This window comes from Malus sylvestris, chromosome 9, assembly GCF_916048215.2.
Source record: "Malus sylvestris chromosome 9, drMalSylv7.2, whole genome shotgun sequence".
Taxonomy (NCBI): Eukaryota; Viridiplantae; Streptophyta; class Magnoliopsida; order Rosales; family Rosaceae; genus Malus; species Malus sylvestris.
Window position 1 is genome coordinate 3,633,729 of NC_062268.1, and position 20,072 is coordinate 3,653,800.

The window sequence follows — 20,072 nt, forward strand, 5'->3', positions numbered from 1 at the left end:
AGGAGAGTGCGACGCTGGTTTGCTGCGAGCAGTTGTGTGGTGAGGCAGAACATGAAGTATATGAGGTTCTTGAAGAAGCGTATGAACACTCAGCCTTCTCATGGTCCCATCCATTTTTCGTACCCCGACTAAGATCGTCTGGCGCACCATCCGTGAGTGTATGTCGTTTCTCTTTTATTTTTGTTTTTATGTGTGTTTTCCTAAGTTTGAGCTAGTAAATTTATCTAGCTTTGATTTTTATTGATGGAACGTTGCTTTATTCTTTTAATAGTATATAATTATGTTCTTTTACAAGTAACTGAACACAACTTTGGCTAGTTTATGAGTTTATTTCTGGGATTGGATTCTTTTTATTGATCAGTTGATTTCTTAAACTCTATCGGACTTAATTTCTTAAGCTCGACTAAGTTTGATTCTGAAATAGACTGTTGGAATAGTTTAGGTACTTAGAATGTGACATTCAACTTAAATTCAAAAGGTGAATGACATATTTTTCTTACGAAATAAACAAATGAATGATCTAGTACTGGATTCTCCAAAATTTTCAATCAATTCAAAATACAGAAAGAAAACGCATTCATGATTCATCGACTTTTGTTTTCACAGCATATGAAGGTTGAGCACCAAAGATACTTATGCACCAACTTCAGAATCAATGTTAACATAAGTCTTATGTACATAAAGTATTATGATTTGTCTTCTATTGTAATTAGATTAGGAGTATATTAATCATCTTTCTTGTTTTACAAGTCTTTGTACAATATATATTTCCTCCTTGCGGAGAAGAATAATAGATGATCTGAAAATTCCCCCAAATCAGTTTCTTTGAAATCTGTTCTGAGAACCTCTCCGAATTCTAACATGAAGTAGGGAAGAAAAACACTTCTAGAAACTTCATCCTCCCATTCTAAGCCATTCCACCACTCTTTCTGTCCCCTGATAATGAGATTACATCGTTCGGCACTGGTAGAGTTGAGTGGCAGCTTCTTCAACGCCGGACATTCATATACCAAGATTTGGTTGAGATGCAGAAATGGTAAGGCATTGCCATATATGCTCCTTAGCCGCGGTAGTGAATCCAAATGCAGATCTGTAAGTTTTGCGAAAGCATTTTGTTCTTCCACCGCACCTGCCATTCTACCAAATATTTCCAAATCGATTATTTTCTCCATCCCAGAGCAGTCACGCACTTCTAAGATTCTGAGATTGGACGCGAAAACGAGCCATGTCAGGTCCTTGAGATTTGGGCACCGGCATACATCTACGTACTCAAGGCCACAGAAGCGACTTTGGTTTCTCATCATTGCGTTCCGAGGATCATTAGGATCTTGTCCTGCCCAATAAATCTCCAATTCTTCCAGGTTAGGATATTCATCAATACGAAGGCCACGAAGATGTTTCATGTCCGCCAGAGATGATATATCTAGAACGCTTGAGTAGTTCTTGCCATCCGAGAGGTGTAGATACTGAGTGCTGGTCACTATTATGTTGTAGCTGAACAATTTTTTGAAACAATAGCTACTTCGTATGCACAAAGTAAATACCTCAAGGTGTTTCAAACCCTCGATTTCCTCTATCAGGGCTCTTTCACCACCAAAAAGAATTCTGTCTGAAGAACTACAGCCGAACAATTTCAGAACTTTTAGCATGTGAAAATTTGATATTAGTTCTGGTGGAACAAAATTAAGTTGATTTGTATACTCCAAGTTCAAATATTTTAGCCTCACTAAGGCCTTCAATTCGATCGACAATTCTCTTATACCAGTCCTAGACAAATTCAGATGCTGTAAGGCAATCAGGTTTGAAACTCCAGATGGCAATTGGGTTAGCTTCTCATTTCTAGACAAATCCAAAACTCGCAGTTTATGCATGTAATCGAAGAAGCCATCAACAATCATATTGAGAGGACTTCTGCTAATATAACTTCCTTGAATCAATAAGGTCAACAACTGGGTAGATTTTGGTGTTTCAACGATACTTTCAATATGATTATCTACCAACGACACCCTTGTTGCGATTTTCCATTTTTTGACATCCGGCGCTGCTTGGGCACTTGTATGGACAAGGAAACTGTCGTTCTCTTTTGAACAGTCACGAGCTAACCACAATGCCATGTCACGAATCATATCATGCATCTTTACCATATCTAAGTTAACTTCCAACAAACATGCAGCAACAAGAGTTCCTATAATATCGTAACACTTGTTTTTTGCTTCCTCTACACTCCCATATTCGTCCAACATTGCCTCACACATCCAAAGATATACTAAATCATCTTTAAATATGAAGAAATCTTCTGGATATAGAGCACAATATAAGAAGCAAGATCTGACCTTCTCATCGGCTAAATTATCATAACTAAATTTTAAAAGACGGAACACCTTATCCTCCATACCTGAAAACTCGTGCGCGGATTTTTTCAGAATGTGAATCGCATGGTTCCACTCTTGAGTTGTTTTCTTGCAAGCCATGGCCCGACCAACAGTAATTAGTGCGAGTGGCAAACCTCCACACTCTTTTGCAACAGTTTGAGCAAGTCGTTGAATATCTGGGTGAATACCAAGTGTTTCCCTCCCAACCTTCTCCTGAAACAAGTTCCATGCTTTGTCCCACGCCAAACACTCCACTTTAGTCTTCTTATGAGCATCCATCTGACCACATACATCCTCCGAGCGAGTGGTGAAGATTATTTTAGACTTGTTGTGCGGGTTAGGAATAGGAACCCCTAATTTGGTTATTTCAATAGGCTCCCATATATCATCGAACAATAACACAAACTTCTTCTTGCTCAATAGCCTGCAGATGTGTTCAGCTTTGTCTGACTGCTGTTTTTGTTTCCACGAGTTGCTGGAAAACCCAATCTTGTCACCAATCTTATCTTGGACAGTTTCAACATTGTGGTCCTTGGATACCACAACCCATATCACGAGATCAAAATCAGCATGGAGCAATTTGTTATTGATTTGGGTCAGTAGGGTAGTCTTACCCACCCCTCCCATCCCGTACAATCCAATTATTCCCACCTGTTCATCTTCTAGCTGGCTCCAAACCTTATAAAACACAAATTCCATGCCAACAGCTGGTTCCATAGGTCTTTCACGGACTAAAGTTGCCGGGAAGGTTTCTTCTGCGACCTCCGCAAAAATACCCTTGTTCTTTAAATCATCGACTTCTGCCAGCTTTTTATACACTTTTTTTCCGTACTTGTAGCTGGACAAGTAGTTTTTTGAGCAGTAAGCTCCGCAACACAATTTCTGAATTTCTTGAACTCGACCATGCTTAACTTCTGCGACTTCATTCTCAATCTTTTCCACCTTTTCAATCCACAGTTGTACCTGGTTCAATCGCTTCATGGATCTCTGCAGCTCTGCAACCTCAACCTTTCTCAATACATCAGCCTTCAAAGCGGTCAGTTCTCCAAAAGAATGATCCAGAGCTTCGAGGTTTTTTTTCAGCCTCCTTATGTATTTTGGTGGTTGAATAAGGGAACCCCAGCAGGAAGAATCAAAAATGGGATCGCTTGGCAGGGATATTGAGACAATGTTACCCATTGCTTGCAGAGAAATACTCAAAGAAAATAAGAAAAAGTGATTTCTAAGCTTTTGCTGAGAAGAATGTAGCTAAGAAAGGATTGAAGGTGGGTAAGAGTCTCGAGAGATATGTGGAGTAGGATTGAAGGTGGGTGGACCACCCGAAGGCTACGCTACGGGAATTTAGTGTACAAGTGGACTAATAGATGAAGCCAGCAGGAGGTGGTGGCGGCGACTGGTAGGTGTTGGATTTTGTGGCTCAATACTTCTTGGGCCTTTAGTTTTTTGTCTCAAGCCCAAATAGGTTTGGCCTTTTGTTACCCATTTGAAAGCCACATGGCAGCTAGGGTTTGATTAAAAGGCACCAGCCTTATATAAGGCAATTCATGCCTTTTGGTCAATGAAGGAGCAGAAACGCAGCGGCAGCAGACAGAGAGAAAACAGAGAGCAGCCGACAGAGAAGAACAGCCGATAGAGAAGAAAATTGAGTGCTGTTGTTTTACTGTTCTCCATTTGTGCAATCATTCATTCAAAGATATTGTGCTACATTTTGTGGCTTTTGGGAGAGAAGGATTTGGTATGTGTTTCTTCTTCTCCATTTGTTCTTTGTATGAGTGAGAGCTATTGGGTGTATGTGAGATTTGGGTTTGAGTGTTGAACTCTATTTGTAATCTCCTTTTGATATTAGTGGAATTTCCTTGAGTGTTGAACTCTATTCGGAACTGGACGTAGGCTTACGCCGAACCAGTATAAATTCTTGTGTCATTTAAATTATTTGTCTTATCATATTTTGTCGTTGTAGTGTATTGGTTTCATATTTAACGCTTCTGCACAACAGTGGGAGTAACCGGACAAGGCCTCATCTAAAGTCTTTGCAAAGACTTCAGTTTAGAGGTTGCAAATGCTGGTCGCAAGTCGTCTCTAGACTTTAACTAAAGGACCACCTAACTATAACATGTTAAGTGATGCGCAGTCTCCTTGGTTTTGTTCCACCAGGAAATTGCGCACCCTAATCTAATGCTTGATTCATGTCCACAACAATGAAAGTTGCAGACGCCTTCCTCTAAACAAGGGGCACTGAACCCACCTGCCCGTATCCCAGTCTGCTTTCCTTTTGAGTAATGTTTTGGTGTGATGGTCATAGTACTATCAATTCACTCATGTTATAATATGTATGACCGTCACACTAAAAATTTCTCCTTCTTAAACATCCTCAAGGTGAGAGCTACCTATGACTTACAATTTTAAATTCCTTATCCTGCCCCTTGTTCGCTCCCTAAATCCATCATGGTGCCTTGCGGGCAAGCCAGGGATTTGCTCACATACGTGATTAATGGGGTGCAGCGTGCCACTACTAGATGCCGCTAGTAAACGGGATTTGAATGATTGAGATTGCGCCTTTTGACTTCAAATCAAGAGAAGGAGAGAAGGAGAAATAAATTGGAGCTTTTTAGAAAATGAAGGGAATGAGAGAAATAAATTGGAAAAGGAAAGAGGGAGAAACAAAAACGAGCCTTATTCGGGCATATTGGATGAAACTCTTTCATTGCCCATATGTTATTTTTCTCTTAACACTTAAATCTGTTTCTCTTTTTAAAATTGAGTGTAGAGAGATCAAACCCATCATTTAAATTGGCCATGCTATGTAGCTTGGGAACCATAGGAGGTGGCCATTCATGTTTGATCCCAAGCTTTGTCCTCCTTGAGATCTCAATGTGGACAACATGCTCGTGTTGGCGGGGAAGAGTGTAAGAGCTATTTTCTTCTTCTTCGGGCTCCACATGAGGTGTGGGCTCGTGCCCCCCGAGCGTTGGTGTTTGGCCTATACTAGCTATCATCTCCATCTTAGCTTGGTCTCCTACAACCATATCCATTTTCATGGATTTTTCATTGGGTGGGGCCATTGTTTGGCCTTCATCAACGTGTATGATTTGTTCTTCCTTGATTTTAGTAGGATGAGCGTGCTTTGTAGAAGGGATTTGACACACTTGATCTATCAACTTTTTCAAAGTTTTTCGAAAAGTTGTATAGCTTTCCTCCACCCTTTTAAAACACTTAGTGACCTCTTCACCATACTCGATGCTTGCCACATGGAGTTTGGACACCTTCTCTAATTTGCCCACATCCTCTTTGTAGAGCTCTTCATCCGGATGATCATGAGTTGGCATCTCATAAATTGGCTCTATGTACTCATTGGAAGCATTTTGATACTCAAAGTCATTTGTTGGCCTATCATAGTATTCATGAATGCGATTGTCTTCAAAAGAATAATAACCTTCATCATAGCCATAAGTTGGCCAATCTGCAATATTATTATTTATTTGATGGCCATTAGTTGGCCGACAATCATATTCCATGGGACTTGAGTACTCTTCAGCCATGTACCCATAAGTTGGCAACTCATAGGTTGGCTCTATGTGATAGTCATAGCTTGGGCGCTCTTCAACACTGCTATCCTCCGAAAAAGCAAAAAAATCATGAACATAAGGATTGTTCATGATCTATCTTCATATAAGGATCCCACCGGGCGTGCCAAAATATGTTCGCTTCTTAAATCCACCATGGTGCCTTGCAGGCAAGCCAGGGATTTGCTCACATACGAGATTAATGGGGTGCGGGCGTGCCACTACTAAATGTCGCTAGTAGACGAGATTTGAATGATTGAGGTTGCGCCTTTTGACTTCAAATCAAGAGATTGTGCCATTTGAGTGGGAGTTGCTCAAATTAAGGTTCTTTGTTTGCCTTAAAAATAAGGACTTTACTTATATGGAGAGATAGAACAATATGTAAATGACAAGGTTGCTTGGAAATATAAATGACAGAGGAAAGTGACTAATATTGCAGATTGCTTGTAATTTATATGACTGGAAATGAGCACATAAAAGCTACAAATGAGATCGATACCGCAAGTGAGCAGTAGAGCTAATAAACTAGATAAAAGAAGGCTTTTGGCAAATCTGGTTTGAGCAGAGTTTGTGTTTTTGTTTGTTTGTTTGAGTGTCCATAATCCTTGTGCATCTACTCCTTTTTATAGAGATCTGGAGGAAGCCCCCTACTGAGGTTTTTGTACTTGCCCGAAAGAAGCTTGGGCAGCTTGCATTTCATTGCTTGGGTAGCTTGCATTGCATTTGCCAACTTGCATGTAGAAACAATATTAAAAGGGGAATTTGCATCTCCACCACATGTTTTTAGCACATGTTTTCCCACTTGTAATAAACTAACAATTAAAAGAAGCAAGTTGACTTCTTTCATTTGTTCCTTATTTGAAGGCTCTCCCATCTACTTGCAATACATGCATGTATCTTGATTAAACAAAGGCTTGACAAACCTCCACCATCCAAACAAATGGGAAAAACAATATTATAGTGCCAAACCCATTCACTTGCAGCCAAATATCTTTCCAAGTTAGCTTTCTTGCATATTAATCCTCCAAATACCATATTTTACCCAAAATGCCCAAATAAGTAAAAATTGGTATATTTTGAGTGCAAACACCCCTGCCTAAAACACTACCATGCATCTCACTTGGCATCTCCTTTTGCTCACAATCACACAACTTAAATAGTTATGTTATGCTTAGGATCTAGGAGGTCGATCAAAACTGTACCGCCTTGAATTTTGAAGCTATCCTCACGCATGTTTTGCCAATTCAGGAGGAACATAACTACTACTCTCAATCAGTTCCCTTCTTGGCTGCTTTTTGCTTGAGTTCATAAAACACATTCTTGTCATGCAAAGTCAAGAACATTGTCGCCACACCGGTCTTTCCAGCATGACCAGTACGCCCAATTTATGCGTGCAGTGTTGAATTTTCTCCCGCGTAACATAATATGCGCTACATACATTGATTGAATATGGTGAGTTTCGAGTCGAATTCAACCCCGGCATCAAAAGGTCCCATATTTGTTACTGTTAGCTGAGGGCGCGCAATCTCCTTGGTTTTGTTCCGCTTCCTCTCGGCGGAGTTGGAGGGCTGACTGCTCGCGTTCAGCTTTGTTTAAGAACACTGGTCTATTGGACGGCGGCAATGACGAGGCGGCGCCGGCCGCTGTCGAAACGCAATCGAAGGAGCGTTTCATTCTGTTGAACAGAAATGAGTCCCAAGGGTACATGGCGGGAGCCAACGCGGACACAGGGGTACAATCGTCAATTTCGAAAAACAAAGTCGGATACCTTCCGTTGCACAGTAACTCTCAGGAGCAAATCTCCATCCTACCCCTCCCCTCTCCCCTCAACTTTGCTCAAAGTTCCAAAAAGTCGGTTGCTTCCTGCTCGAAGTTCATCACTTTCCAAATCAACTGCATCAAAGTTCGAAAATTGAACTGTGCCCATTTGAATTCGATCCATTTGCTCCGAAGAAATGATCGTTTCGGCGCTTTTAACGTCGGTGGGAATCAATCTCGCCCTCTGTCTCTTGTTCTTCACTCTGTATTCAATACTCAGGAAGCAACCCAGCTACCTCAATGTCTATTCGCCGCGCTCGGTGGCGGCCAAGGAGGAGTTGGAGGAGAACAACAAGTTCAATTTCGAGCGGCTACTGCCGACGGCGGGTTGGGTGCGGAGGGCGTGGCAGCCCTCTGAGGACGAGCTTCTGTCAGTCACCAGCTTGGATGCTGTCGTCTTCATGCGCATTTTTATCTTCAGGTTAGTGGGGGTAGGAAAATGGTGATGTGCTGCTTCCTGGGTGTGTTGAGAGTATTTTTGGGTGCGTATTTGAGTTTGGTTTTGTTAATTTTGATGGAGTTTGAGAGTATTTCGGTTTGCTGGGTGTGTTGAGATTAATTTTGGGTGAGTATTTTGAATTGGGCTTTATTTCTTTGTTTTGATGCAGTTTGAGAGTGTTTGGGTTTGCTGGGATTGTTGGGATTCTGGTTCTGCTTCCGATAAATTATCTGGGGAACCAGCTGAATAGGGATTTTGATATTTCGAATTTGCCCAGCAAGTCTTTGGACTCCTTCAGCATTTCGAATGTGAATGTTGGCTCGAAATGGTAATTACTTACTTCACTGTGGGAATTTTGATGACCAAAGTTTTTTACTTGACATAAAATTGCAGTATTTGAACAATGTCTGTTATTACTGTTTTGGTTAATTGTTGCATTAGCTAAACTCTGTTTATGGTTCATATTTCGACACATTGTTCCCCAAATGCAGTAATTTTTCGTCTTCGTTGGCTTCCAATTCTGTTGAGTTTATGGCATTTTAAGTTAGTGCGTTGCTCAAAGTGAAAAACCTAGGATATACCGGATTTCCCTTGGCAATCGTTGTATCCAAGTTGTATGCTTTCCTATATGCTTGCACATTTAAAGCCAACGAAAGGCGGGATAGCAGTTTTTTGCACATGGGTTGACATTTGGATATAGGTCTCTGGTGTGTCTTCTAATTTCTCTGGGAGAATTTTTAAATATAAGCTTACTTTGGATATATTGTGCCAGAGATCGGCAATTGTATTGGAGTTTTCTCTTACTTTTTGTGCTTGTACATTCATAGACTAGGAGGTGAGAGTGAAGTTGTTCAAGCTCATACCCAGATTTAGACTTATGTTGGTTGAATAACTTTCTCACTTGCTGTTCAAAATAACTTCATCATGTACGTCTATGTGGACTTCTTTGTTGTTGCTAGATCTTTTTCAAGTACATTTTATTATTTATATAGCAGGCATAGTAAAATTATCCTGAAGGTACCCTGATTATCTGATTCGGTTTCCCCAAGGTTATGGGTTCACTTTTGTGCAGCATACATTTTCACTGGAGTCGTCTGCTATCTTCTTTATTATGTAAGTCGGTTTTTGTTTCTCTTTCATGGCTTATTCCATCACAATTTTCTGTTTCGTCGAAAAGAAAGAGTCAATTGTGATTTCAACTTGATGACTATAACTGCAGGAGTATAGCTTTATCTCATCGAAAAGAATTGCTCACTTCTATTCATCCAAACCTCAGCCTCATCAGTTTACAGTATTAGTTCGTGCTGTTCCAGTCTCATCTGGGAGCAGCTGTAGTGAAACTGTTGAGAATTTTTTTACGGAGTATTATCCTTCTACGTATCTTTCACATTCAGTGGTTCGTCGAACTAACAAACTCCAACGTCTCACTGTAAGCATTCTGTCATGTATAATCCTGATATGTGCTTATGCTCAAATGCATTTTTTATTGTATGGTCCTGGAAATGTGTGCAGATAATCAAACACATCATATCTGTTTATGCACCCTCAGTACCTCATTATTCTTTGCTGAAAAACAAAAGCTTTATGAATTAATTTGTTCTCGAGCTCCATCATCTTCATTGGATTGACTTTTTAATTTTTACGAGGCTAAGCTTTCACAACCTTTAATTAATTAATTAGTTTTCGATGAGTATCAGACTAAGCCCCAACGAGTTAATTTTTTGGTTGTATTCCAAGGCCCCGCTTGGTGCTTCTGTAATTACTATGTGTATCCTATTTAGGTTATTACACGTCACACTTCAGAGTCCCTTTCTACTTGCTTCATCCCACACTACCTGGCTATCAGTCGTACCTCTTTAACGAAAAGCTCCCGGTACTGTTCACTTTAACGAAAAACCACATTTTTACACTAAAAAGTCAATCCTAGTACTATTCACTTTACCCTTTATTTTGTCCTTATCGTTAAAACTCAAAGTTTTGAAGCCCTTTTCATTAGTTTTCCTTATATTTTTTTGGTTTCTAAAACATCAAACCCGAGAGCATTTGAACAAAATTGTAACAATTAACATTTCTCTATCAATGAGATATGAGAACAATTCATTTTCTTTTCCTTGTAGAGTGATGCGGGGAAGCTATACCGAAAGCTCGTGCGTCTGAGATCAGAAACTAATACTCAGCAAAGATTAAGGCGTGATGGCTCTTGGGGGCTATCTGGACGCAAAGTTGATGTTTTAGATCACTATGGAAAGAAATTGGATGATTTAGAAGATAATGTGAGAATGGAGCAATCGTCAGTGGCAGGAAAGGTATTCATGCTATTATTTATTTCAAAGGAGTGATAGTAATTGATTGCTAATGGTATTAAAGAAGTCCTCCTCTGCATAAGACTTCGTTTAGCAAACAGCCAACCCCGCTTAGCAGGATAAGGCTTTGTTGTTGTTGTTGTTGTTGTTGTAGAGGTGAAACAAAAGTATTCAGGAAAAATAATAGAAATGAGTAACACACACTGTTCCTCTTATTATTTTTGTTATGGCAACTTTACGAATTGCATGAATAAACATGCATAGCTACATGTTGACTTGTAAAAGACATATCGGAAATTTAGAGGAAAGAAGATCAGGGTTCCAATAGATTTTTCTGAAATTGTTTGATTTATAATAACATGAAATTTGATGCAAATGCCCAAAATATTAATTATAGGAAGTTGCAGCTGCTTTTGTGTCGTTCAAGTCTCGGCTTGGTGCTGCAGTAGCTTTACACATTCAACAAGGAGCAAATCCCACAGAATGGGTTACCGAGATGGCCCCGGAGCCCCAGGATGTTCACTGGCCCTTCTTTTCTGCATCTTTTATAAAAAGATGGATCTCCAAGCTGGTGGTAGTGGTTGCATATACTGCTCTTACAATTCTGTTCCTCATTCCAGTTGTAATTGTGCAAGGCCTTACTCATCTTGAGCAGTTGGAAACCTGGTTTCCGTTTCTGAAAAGCGTACTGGACCTGTAAGTGAGAATTTATCACTTTTACTAATTTACTGTTTTATTTACGATCTGCTGAATCGTACGATTTTCTTGACTTTCAGAACAGTTGTCAGTGAAGTCATAACAGGATATCTTCCAAGTCTTATTCTCCAATTGTTCCTTTCTTTTGTGCCACCCGTCATGATAATGTTGTCTTCCATGGAAGGATACATCTCTTTCAGTCAGATACAAAAAAGTGCATGCAGCAAGATGTTGTGGTTCACAATATGGAATATATTCTTGGCAAATACACTTTCAGGAACAGTTCTCTATCGGTTCAATATCTTTCTGGAGCCCAAAAAGATTCCAGGGATACTTGCTGATGCTGTTCCAGCACAGGTAAAAATACATATGTCACGTTAGCATGTATCTCTCCTCTCGCTAGAATAATCATACTAATTTTTAGTTGCTTTTTGCAATTTCATGACGTTGTGTAACTGTTTAAAGGGTTCGCACAAAGTTGTGAAGTTTGAATTTTGCTTCCTGGTCATTTTTTTCCTGATACATAACTTTTGAAAAACTTATCCTCAATCGTCATCAATTTATAATATTGGTGATAATGTAAATAAAATTTGTTATCAACCAAAACCCCGTGGTCCTTCTATGGTCTTATATTACTATATTTGTCTGGTAAACTTGAGATTCCGCTGAAATGCTATATCTTTAACTTTTGAAACCAATTGTTTGCATCACAAATTTCATGATGAAGGTTGTTATATAGATTCTTATATTGGATGCAGGCATCATTCTTCATTGCATATGTTGTGACATCTGGATGGACCAGTCTTCTAGCCTCAGAACTCTTCCGCGTGAGTCCCCTGATTTGGAGTATCATAAAAAGACCATTTTCAGGAAAAGATGATGAATTTGAGGTTCCTTCAATTCCATACCATAGTGAAATTCCTCGAGTTCTCTTTTTTGAACTCCTCGGAATAACATACTTCTTCCTAGCTCCACTAATCCTCCCGTTCCTCTTGGTTTACTGTTGTCTGGGATACATAATCTTCCGTAACCAGGTTAGTTGGATGATCTCTCTTTGTGAAAAATTATTCTCTAACTATAACAAACCAATTATAATTTAATTTAGAAAGAAGATGGACATGGGTGGGAAGTAGGTATTAAGGACACAACACAACTTCATGTTTTGAAAAGTCCAAATGCAATGTATTGGGTTCTTTTTAGTACCTATTAGCGTTTCAAATGGATCAGACAGAACCTCCAAAATGTAGGTTGTGTCATGACTAAATATTGGTGCCAGGGTGATGAAAAATAAAATTAAAAAATCGGTACAACCCCAATCTCCTCTTGCACCTCCAAACCTCAGACAAGGAAGCTTTCTGCATGATCAATTTTTCGCTTTGTTGTTACATCTTGAATTTTGTGTTCATTTTAGTGATCTAGAAGCTCATATAGGATCCTATTCAGTTGAGTTGCTAACTTATTAATCAAAAAGTAGGCTGACACTTCGACGTTACTTTGTATTTTGTACCATCTAAGTTTGTATTTGGTCGTTGATCAAAGTTTTATTGTACTTTTCGTTGTATCTAACAAGTTTTGGTTATTTATATTCTGATGACATATATTGACAATTTTGAACAGTTTCTGAATGTATATGCACCTAAGTATGAAACCGAAGGAAAATTTTGGCCAACAGTGCACAATTCAACAATTTTTGCCTTGGTGCTGATGCACATCATTGCAATTGGAATGTTTGGGCTCAAAAAGGTTCCCTTAGCTTCCAGTCTGACCATTCCTCTTCCGATTCTCACGCTTCTTTTCAATGAGTACTGCCGCAAACGATTCCTTCCAATATTCAAAGCCTATCCGGCTGAGGTATGTCTGCACTGATGCTGTCAACTTTATCGTTCATTTCAGTTGTAACGGAATTATAGTTAGTCAATGTTCCAAATCTGGTTCTTATCCTGCATATACCCTATCTCATCAGACCATGGATATCTGACAGTGATGTCGAATTGGTTATAATCTTCTTAATTTGGTTCATTGTATTAAAAAACTAAAGGAATATATATCTCAGCCGACGATTTGGCATGTATATAAGAACCTCATTACCGCGTTTTGATGCAGTGTTTGATAAAGAAAGATAGAGAAGACGAGAACGATCGTAGAATCTCTACATTTTATGAAAAGTTAAGCACTGCTTACAGGGATCCAGCTCTGATGCCAATGCTGCATCCGCGAAGCACTGATGGACACAGCACTCCCCTTCTTCAAGCTGGAGTCTGAAAGTAAGCAGTTTGTCTTCTTACATAAAAACGAATTTACCTGTCTGTACAAAAATATAAAAGAAAGAACGAAACAGCTTGTGCCGCGTGTTAGCCGTGTGTAAAATACGTGACCTTTAAGTTAGGCTTGCTTAGCCATGTGTTTTTTTCAAGAAGCACTTCTCATGTGTTTCTCTGTAAGTGATTTTGGTCATCGCAAACGAGCGCTTAATGTTGAGGAGTGCAATTGAGTTGTAACGTATTCAATGATTAAATTCATTACTGTCTCATTAACTATCATTGTAATATTGATAATATCATTTATGTTTTTATTGATGTCCGTGGCTTAAAAACGTGTATTTTCATGCAAACATTGTTGTGTCAAAGGATATTTTTATCCTTGAACTTAAAATACCACACGATAGTATGTGATTGACTTGATATACCGTTAACAGTTGTGAAGTATACTTTGTTCACAACTAACTTAACTGACTTTTGGCTGCCAACCCTAAATTGTGGGTGGTTCTGAAGTTCCATTTGTCAACTCAAAACACAACTTCTACAACGTTCTTGGACGTCGGAACGGTTCCATTTTTCCAGATTAAAAGTGTAAGACTTTTAGTTTTTATATATATATGTATATATTTTTTTTCGTGAGCAAACATGACATTTGTCAACCTTACCTATAATTTATGTGATTATGTCGCGCACTCATATTTTTTCCTTCTTAATTTTCTGGTCTTTGCCAGAAACAGCAACATTTATAAAAATGGAAGCTTAAGATGCTGACATTTGGCATGCTATCTGGCCTCCACGTGGAGCAACAAGGATGATCAACAGTTAGGTTTCACTTTACGCAATTATGCTAACTTTAAATAATATTATCTTCTTTCTAATTTAAAATTAATCAGGATGATGAACACATGACATGCAGTCCAATCTACGTTTCTCTTGTTCGCAAGAGGGGGGAAAAATAAAAGAAAAGTGACGTAAATCGTGCAAAAGTAGAGGTAGTTGTAATTCTTAATTAAATAAATAGAAGTTGATGGGCACAATTTATTTTAGATAGCGATAGCAATGACGGGTTACATAATTGGTTATTAGCAGAAAGAAAAATCAGTGGTTGTGGAACTCATATCATGGTGTGTAGTATGATTGTTTTTCGTCATTGCGGCAAAGCGTCAATTGCAGTAAAAACATAATTAAATGAACGTTAAACAGACGTGATAGATGCATTAACCAAGGTATATATACAAATTATTGTATCCCTACCGATTTACTTTTATCATAAATTTGTATCCAAGGTTTTTTTTCCTCTCAATAATGGACCAGTTGGTGCCTTTGTCACGATAGTTCACCTTCAGGAAGCCGAGAAGACTCACAAAGGTATTTTAGCCTTTTTTAATCACCATCATGCGATTCATCAACGGTAAAAATCTAACTCATGACATGTCGTGTATCCAAAGTTTTAAGGTTGAAGGTAATTTATTTAGTTTTTAATTTTTAATGTTTTCATGGTTAACTTCAAAGTGTGAACAGTCGAAAGATTCGGCTCTCTCGGACTCGTTCGTTTCTTCCTTTGTCTATGTCCGCCGTACAGTACCTTCGATTTGCTACCCCATTTGATCTTTGTTACCCCCTTTTTTGTTTTTTCTTTGTGTTTTTTGTTCTTTATTTTTTGTCCCAAATCTTCTTCACTGGTGTGTTCTTGCTAACCTGTGCTTTTTATGAGGTCATATCATCCGCTAATCCAACAAAGTTACTAACTGTTTAATACTAACCAACCCAACAAAGTTGATAACTTATTAATCTAGATATTTTCATAATTGTAGATAGAATTTACAAATAATTTCTTTCAAAAAATTCGAACATAGGATTGTGAACGGTTATCTGACACACATAACATCTCTTAAATGTCCTACACCACGTTTGAGAAGCTTATGGTGCGGAAAAATGCTACGAAAAATAATTTCCTAATAGCATTTGCAGAGCTTTACAAAACTGAATAAAAATTTGAGAATTAGCTCACGATTTTTGTCAAAAGTACATAAATTTTCTATTTGATAGTATTTTTTTTTTCATTTTATTAGACACAGATCTCAGAGTTCTAAGTTTAAAACTATTATTCACTTTGTTTAATTTAGATACTAGTTGGGAAAAGTCCAACAATGTCATTTTGTAAGCATGATGTGTGACGTAAACCACATTTTAGATAATGAATAGAAAATTAAAACAATATGATTATATAATAAGATGACACTAAAAAATAATAAATATTAGTTATCATGTAATTAAATATGTGTTAGAGTGGGCTGGACATGCTTCATTGTAGGGGTGGCTTTGTAAATATCGATCGTCTTAAACTTTTTTAATGAATATAAAGTGTATTACGTTAATTTATTGTATGGCTATTTACCCAAAGCAATGTGAATTTTGACCTTATATGGACACGAAAGTGACATACCACAAGTCACATCCAAGGTGAAAAAAGAATGTTTGCCCCTTAATTCACCCAGGATCTTCGCCGGATTCTCTTTATGAGGATCCCGATAATCCTTCAATCACATCTGTTCATCGTACATTATGTGGTCATTTTTCGTCAGATACTGTTTATATTCAATTTTAAATAAATTTACAATAATTTCTTACTGCACGATATACGATGAACGAGTATGATTTGAGGATCCCCGAGATCCTCACAAAGAGGATCCGGCGAGGATCCTCACTCCCTTAATTTTTGTCCTGTCAAAAGAAAGCTAGTGGCTTTACCATTCGGAGATATTTAGACCCGTTGTATTGGAACTCGTTTGGAAGTGCTTTTATAGTTGAAAGCGTTTTTGGTGAAAATATGTTTGGCACTAATTCTTAGTAAAAATGCAAGTAAATCCTAAAAAAAAAAACTTAAAGTACTTTATGAAAGAAGTACATAACTGGTGTTTCTTACAAAAAGCACTTCAAGTGCTTTTGAAACCCAAAAACATTTTCTCTAAAACTGCTTTTAGTCATTTTAAAAGCACTTACAAACGAGCCCTTAGTTTTTATCACTGTTCTAAAAATCTCCACCTAGCGCCTCCTAAGCCCCGTCTAGGCGTTAGGCGGCTAGTCACTACCCTGATTAATGCCTAGGCGTTTGAAAATTAAGAAATGGCGCTTAGACAGCCTAGGCACCCGCCTAGCCCACCAAGACCCGCCTAGGCACTCGCCTAGGTTGCAACTCACTTAGACAGAAAATAGATAACTTTCATTTTGCGTTTTATTTTTTTTCAATAAATTGTAAGAAACTTGTTGAATACTTAATGAACACACATTATATGTTTGTTTCCCATGTTTTCATTATGTTCCAATAACTCATAATATATATGTCATTCTATTTGGTAATTTATGATGAAATTATATATATATATATATATATATATATATATTAAGTATAAATAGGCGTCCGCCTAGACGCCTAGACGTTAGGCCCTAGCCCGTCGCTCGACTAGCACCTAACGTCTTTTAAAACTTTTTTATTGGGGATAGGAGGAGGAAATTGGAACTATCGCCAAACTACTACTTAGAACTTTAGTGTTGGTATTTCATGAAAATGATATTGTTTCACTTACGTTATTAGTCGTAGAATTATTATTATTTATTTTTTGTCAGCGATAGATTTTATTAGATTAGATGTCAGATTAGTCATCGACAGAATTCAAATTTATGCCGTCATGCAAGGGCTCAACTCCTTTATACTATTGTGGTAAAGGGTAGTATTATTGTTTTCATAAAAGCGAAACTGTGAAAAGGAAAACTCAAAATGAAAACTTGATAAACAATTTTAGGTGCAGAAAAATTTGTTTTCAATCAAGCTAGTAACCCTTTTTTTAGATAATCTTATTAGTATATATAAGTTTAAATGTAATTCTATAGGCTGTTTTGGTGGTAATTTTCTCTAATCTGGTGTAATAAATATAATTATCCTGTAGTGATGATGGATATTCTGCCCCTAATTATAATTAGCTCACTAAGCAAGCCTATGTTGGCTAATTAGGCTCCATTTGTTGTTCATCTTGGGCATCATTTGATTAATTGCTTTGCTGATGCACTTGTAAGTTGTAACTGTTTTCATCAGATATTTAATAGAAGAGTACAATTAGTACCTTTCTCTACTTCTGTGTTCATTTCTCCTTGGTGCTAAAACGCAACTCGCTAATTTTATAAAATATAGTTTATTAAAACCATATAAAATACATGTACAAGGAGATACGACCAATTCAAGATCACAATTTCATATAATTAATTTTGTGATATGTACTTTTAAAATGACAATACTCTTCTTGTTCTCGAAAAGGATGAAAGTTTCATTTTTTGGTAACGTAATAGCATTTCACTATATCATAAGATATTCAGAACAGTTCATTCTTTTGACTATAATCTAAGAATTATATTGAGCAAAATTCATTCATTTGGAGTTCGTTTAGTCATATGTGTCGAACAAATCAACTGTTATGGTATAACAAGTAGCATCATCAAGGAAATACTGTCACATTAGTCTAAAAAAAGTTAAGTGAGTTTGGACGAGAGTAGTATTAGGATGGTTGACTTCCTAGAAAATCCTCGTGTTGCATTCCCCTGATGGCGAGCCTTGGCCAACGGAAAGGTTGCTCAATTGTGATTGAAATGTCACAAATTCGAGTCGTAAAAATAGCCTCTTTGCAAAGTAAAAGTACATTCCCTAACCTCGCAAATCAGGAAGTCTTGTTGACTTGGGTCGCCCTTTTAGTCTCAAAAAAGTACTATCCTTCTAAAAATAATAGCATGGAAGATAGATCATATTGGCATCTTTGGCTGGGTCAAATTTAACAATTGGAGGTCTTTTAAGTTGGTTATTGTTTATAGCCCGAGACTAATAAGAAAAAATGGAATAAAAACAAACGATAAGACCATTTCAGCATTCAATGATTCCATCACATGAGAAAATCTTCCTATTCCCCTACCTATAAATATGCACAATAGCATCAGAGCCAACTTCAATTAAATCAACCACTTGCAAATACATAGCATACACTCAAAAGAAATTGATAGCTAGTAGCTAGAAATGGCAAGGAAGAGAAAAGTTAGTGAGGGAGTGGAAGACTACACTACTACTTCAGGTGAGGGAACCATGGCTTGGGACGAGATGGTGAAGGAAGCTTCCGCTGTCGCCGAGCTAGGTGGAGCACGTAGGGCACGAAAGCGCTTTGTTGGTGTCCGGCAAAGACCCTCCGGCAGATGGGTGGCCGAGATTAAGGACACCATTCAAAAAATTAGGGTTTGGCTAGGCACCTTTGACACAGCGGAGGAAGCAGCCAGGGCCTACGACGAAGCTGCCTGCTTGCTTCGCGGTGCCAACACCAGAACCAACTTCTGGCCTTGTTCCCAATCGCCATCTACAACTCCAGCGTTGCCCTCAAAGATCACAAACCTCCTCCTCCAGAGGTTGAAGGCAAGAAACAACGCCATCTCTTGCTCTCCTCCTCCTTCTGTTCCTCTCCTTATCAACCACCACTACGATCAAAATCTTCACGAACAAGCAACAGAAACCGATTTCTCCGAAACTCAATATACAGATTTTCTCAACGATCCCGAAGATTATTATATCACAAGCAACAACAACCAAGAAATTATCACTGATCACATCAGTGCAAGCAGCATTGACTACATGACGTCGAGCTTCGAATCATGCTTGACTGACAAGGAAACTGATCACATGGAGTACGGTAACTTGAGTGAATTGGAGCAACAGACTTGTAGCGGCGAAGATGCAAATTTCGCAGCGGAAGGATCGGAGGCAGATGTTGATCAAGAACAAGAAGAAGAGGAGGAAGTGAACGGAGATCAAGTTGGAGTGATGGACTTCCAGTTTGTTGATGATATCGGAGCATCCAACTCAAACTACTACTCTCCGTCGCCTTTCGAGATTGCTGAGGAGATAGAGGAGCCGGTTCTGGAGGCTGAGAGCTATGCTGACGAGCCTTCGATGCTGAGAGCCGCCATGAAGAGAATGAAGTACGAGAGGAAGTTTTCGGCTTCTCTCTACGCCTTCAATGGGATTCCCGAGTGCTTGAAGCTGAGAATCGGATCGGGGAATGGGAAAGGGAGAGGGGTGTCTGAGTGTTTGAGCAACCTTCAGAGAGCGTGCAGTAACAAGAACAAAGAGGAGGAGGTTGTTACTGTAGCGGCGGCGGAACACGCACGAAATGATTCGAAACAGGAGGAGCAGGGTTCATCATCAATGGATGTTTCTCTGAGTAGTGATGGTGAATTGTCACTCTGGGGCTCACTTGATCTGCAGCCAATCTGCTTTTTGTCAACTAAGTAGTTTTCTTTCTTTCTTTTTTTTAACAAATTCATGCTCTAATTTGATTCCACACATCAATTTGGAATTCCATTCTTTGCAATATTTTGTGATATTCTAATATATTTCAAAGAAATAGTGAATTTTATGTAATTTGAACTTTGGGTTCAAACTTCGACCCAATTAAAGTAATAATAAAGGAATATATTTTGCTCACTTCTATTTTCCCCTTTTATGTTCTTCTAATTTTTCGAATTCGTCTAATAAAAGTGGCAAGTACAGAAATAATTTCCTATAATTCTTTAAAAAAAATATAAGAAATAAA

The 20,072-nt window shown here is 38.3% G+C and overlaps 3 protein-coding genes across 3 annotated transcripts; 2 read left to right on the forward strand and 1 right to left on the reverse strand.

The window, feature by feature from the left end:
• Positions 1-692: 692 nt before the first annotated feature.
• LOC126634222 (probable disease resistance protein At5g63020) lies at positions 693-3,633 on the reverse strand. The gene has a single exon (XM_050304718.1). The coding sequence runs from the start codon at positions 3,549-3,551 to the stop codon at positions 744-746; it is 2,808 nt and encodes a 935-aa protein (XP_050160675.1). The 5' UTR covers positions 3,552-3,633; the 3' UTR covers positions 693-743.
• A 3,820-nt stretch (positions 3,634-7,453) lies between these two features.
• On the forward strand, positions 7,454-13,767 carry LOC126583250 (CSC1-like protein HYP1). Its single transcript, XM_050247579.1, has 10 exons — positions 7,454-8,174; positions 8,362-8,520; positions 9,242-9,305; positions 9,412-9,621; positions 10,310-10,498; positions 10,893-11,191; positions 11,272-11,548; positions 11,950-12,225; positions 12,809-13,042; positions 13,295-13,767. The coding sequence occupies exons 1-10, from the start codon at positions 7,891-7,893 to the stop codon at positions 13,451-13,453; spliced, it is 2,151 nt and encodes a 716-aa protein (XP_050103536.1). The 5' UTR covers positions 7,454-7,890; the 3' UTR covers positions 13,454-13,767.
• Positions 13,768-18,508: 4,741 nt separating this feature from the next.
• On the forward strand, positions 18,509-19,771 carry LOC126634175 (ethylene-responsive transcription factor ERN2-like). The gene has a single exon (XM_050304669.1). The coding sequence runs from the start codon at positions 18,509-18,511 to the stop codon at positions 19,769-19,771; it is 1,263 nt and encodes a 420-aa protein (XP_050160626.1).
• Positions 19,772-20,072: the final 301 nt, after the last annotated feature.

Bases quoted from the DNA above. Each gene is read 5' to 3' on its own strand.
- LOC126583250 (XM_050247579.1), top strand. From the start codon at position 7,891: ATGATCGTTTCGGCGCTTTTAACGTCGGTGGGAATCAATCTCGCCCTC. The intron at 8,175-8,361 runs GTTAGTGGGGGT...GTTTTGATGCAG, and splicing joins ATGCGCATTTTTATCTTCAG to TTTGAGAGTGTTTGGGTTTG. The intron at 8,521-9,241 runs GTAATTACTTAC...GGTTTCCCCAAG, and splicing joins GTGAATGTTGGCTCGAAATG to GTTATGGGTTCACTTTTGTG.
- LOC126634222 (XM_050304718.1), bottom strand. From the start codon at position 3,551: ATGGGTAACATTGTCTCAATATCCCTGCCAAGCGATCCCATTTTTGAT.
- LOC126634175 (XM_050304669.1), top strand. From the start codon at position 18,509: ATGGCAAGGAAGAGAAAAGTTAGTGAGGGAGTGGAAGACTACACTACT.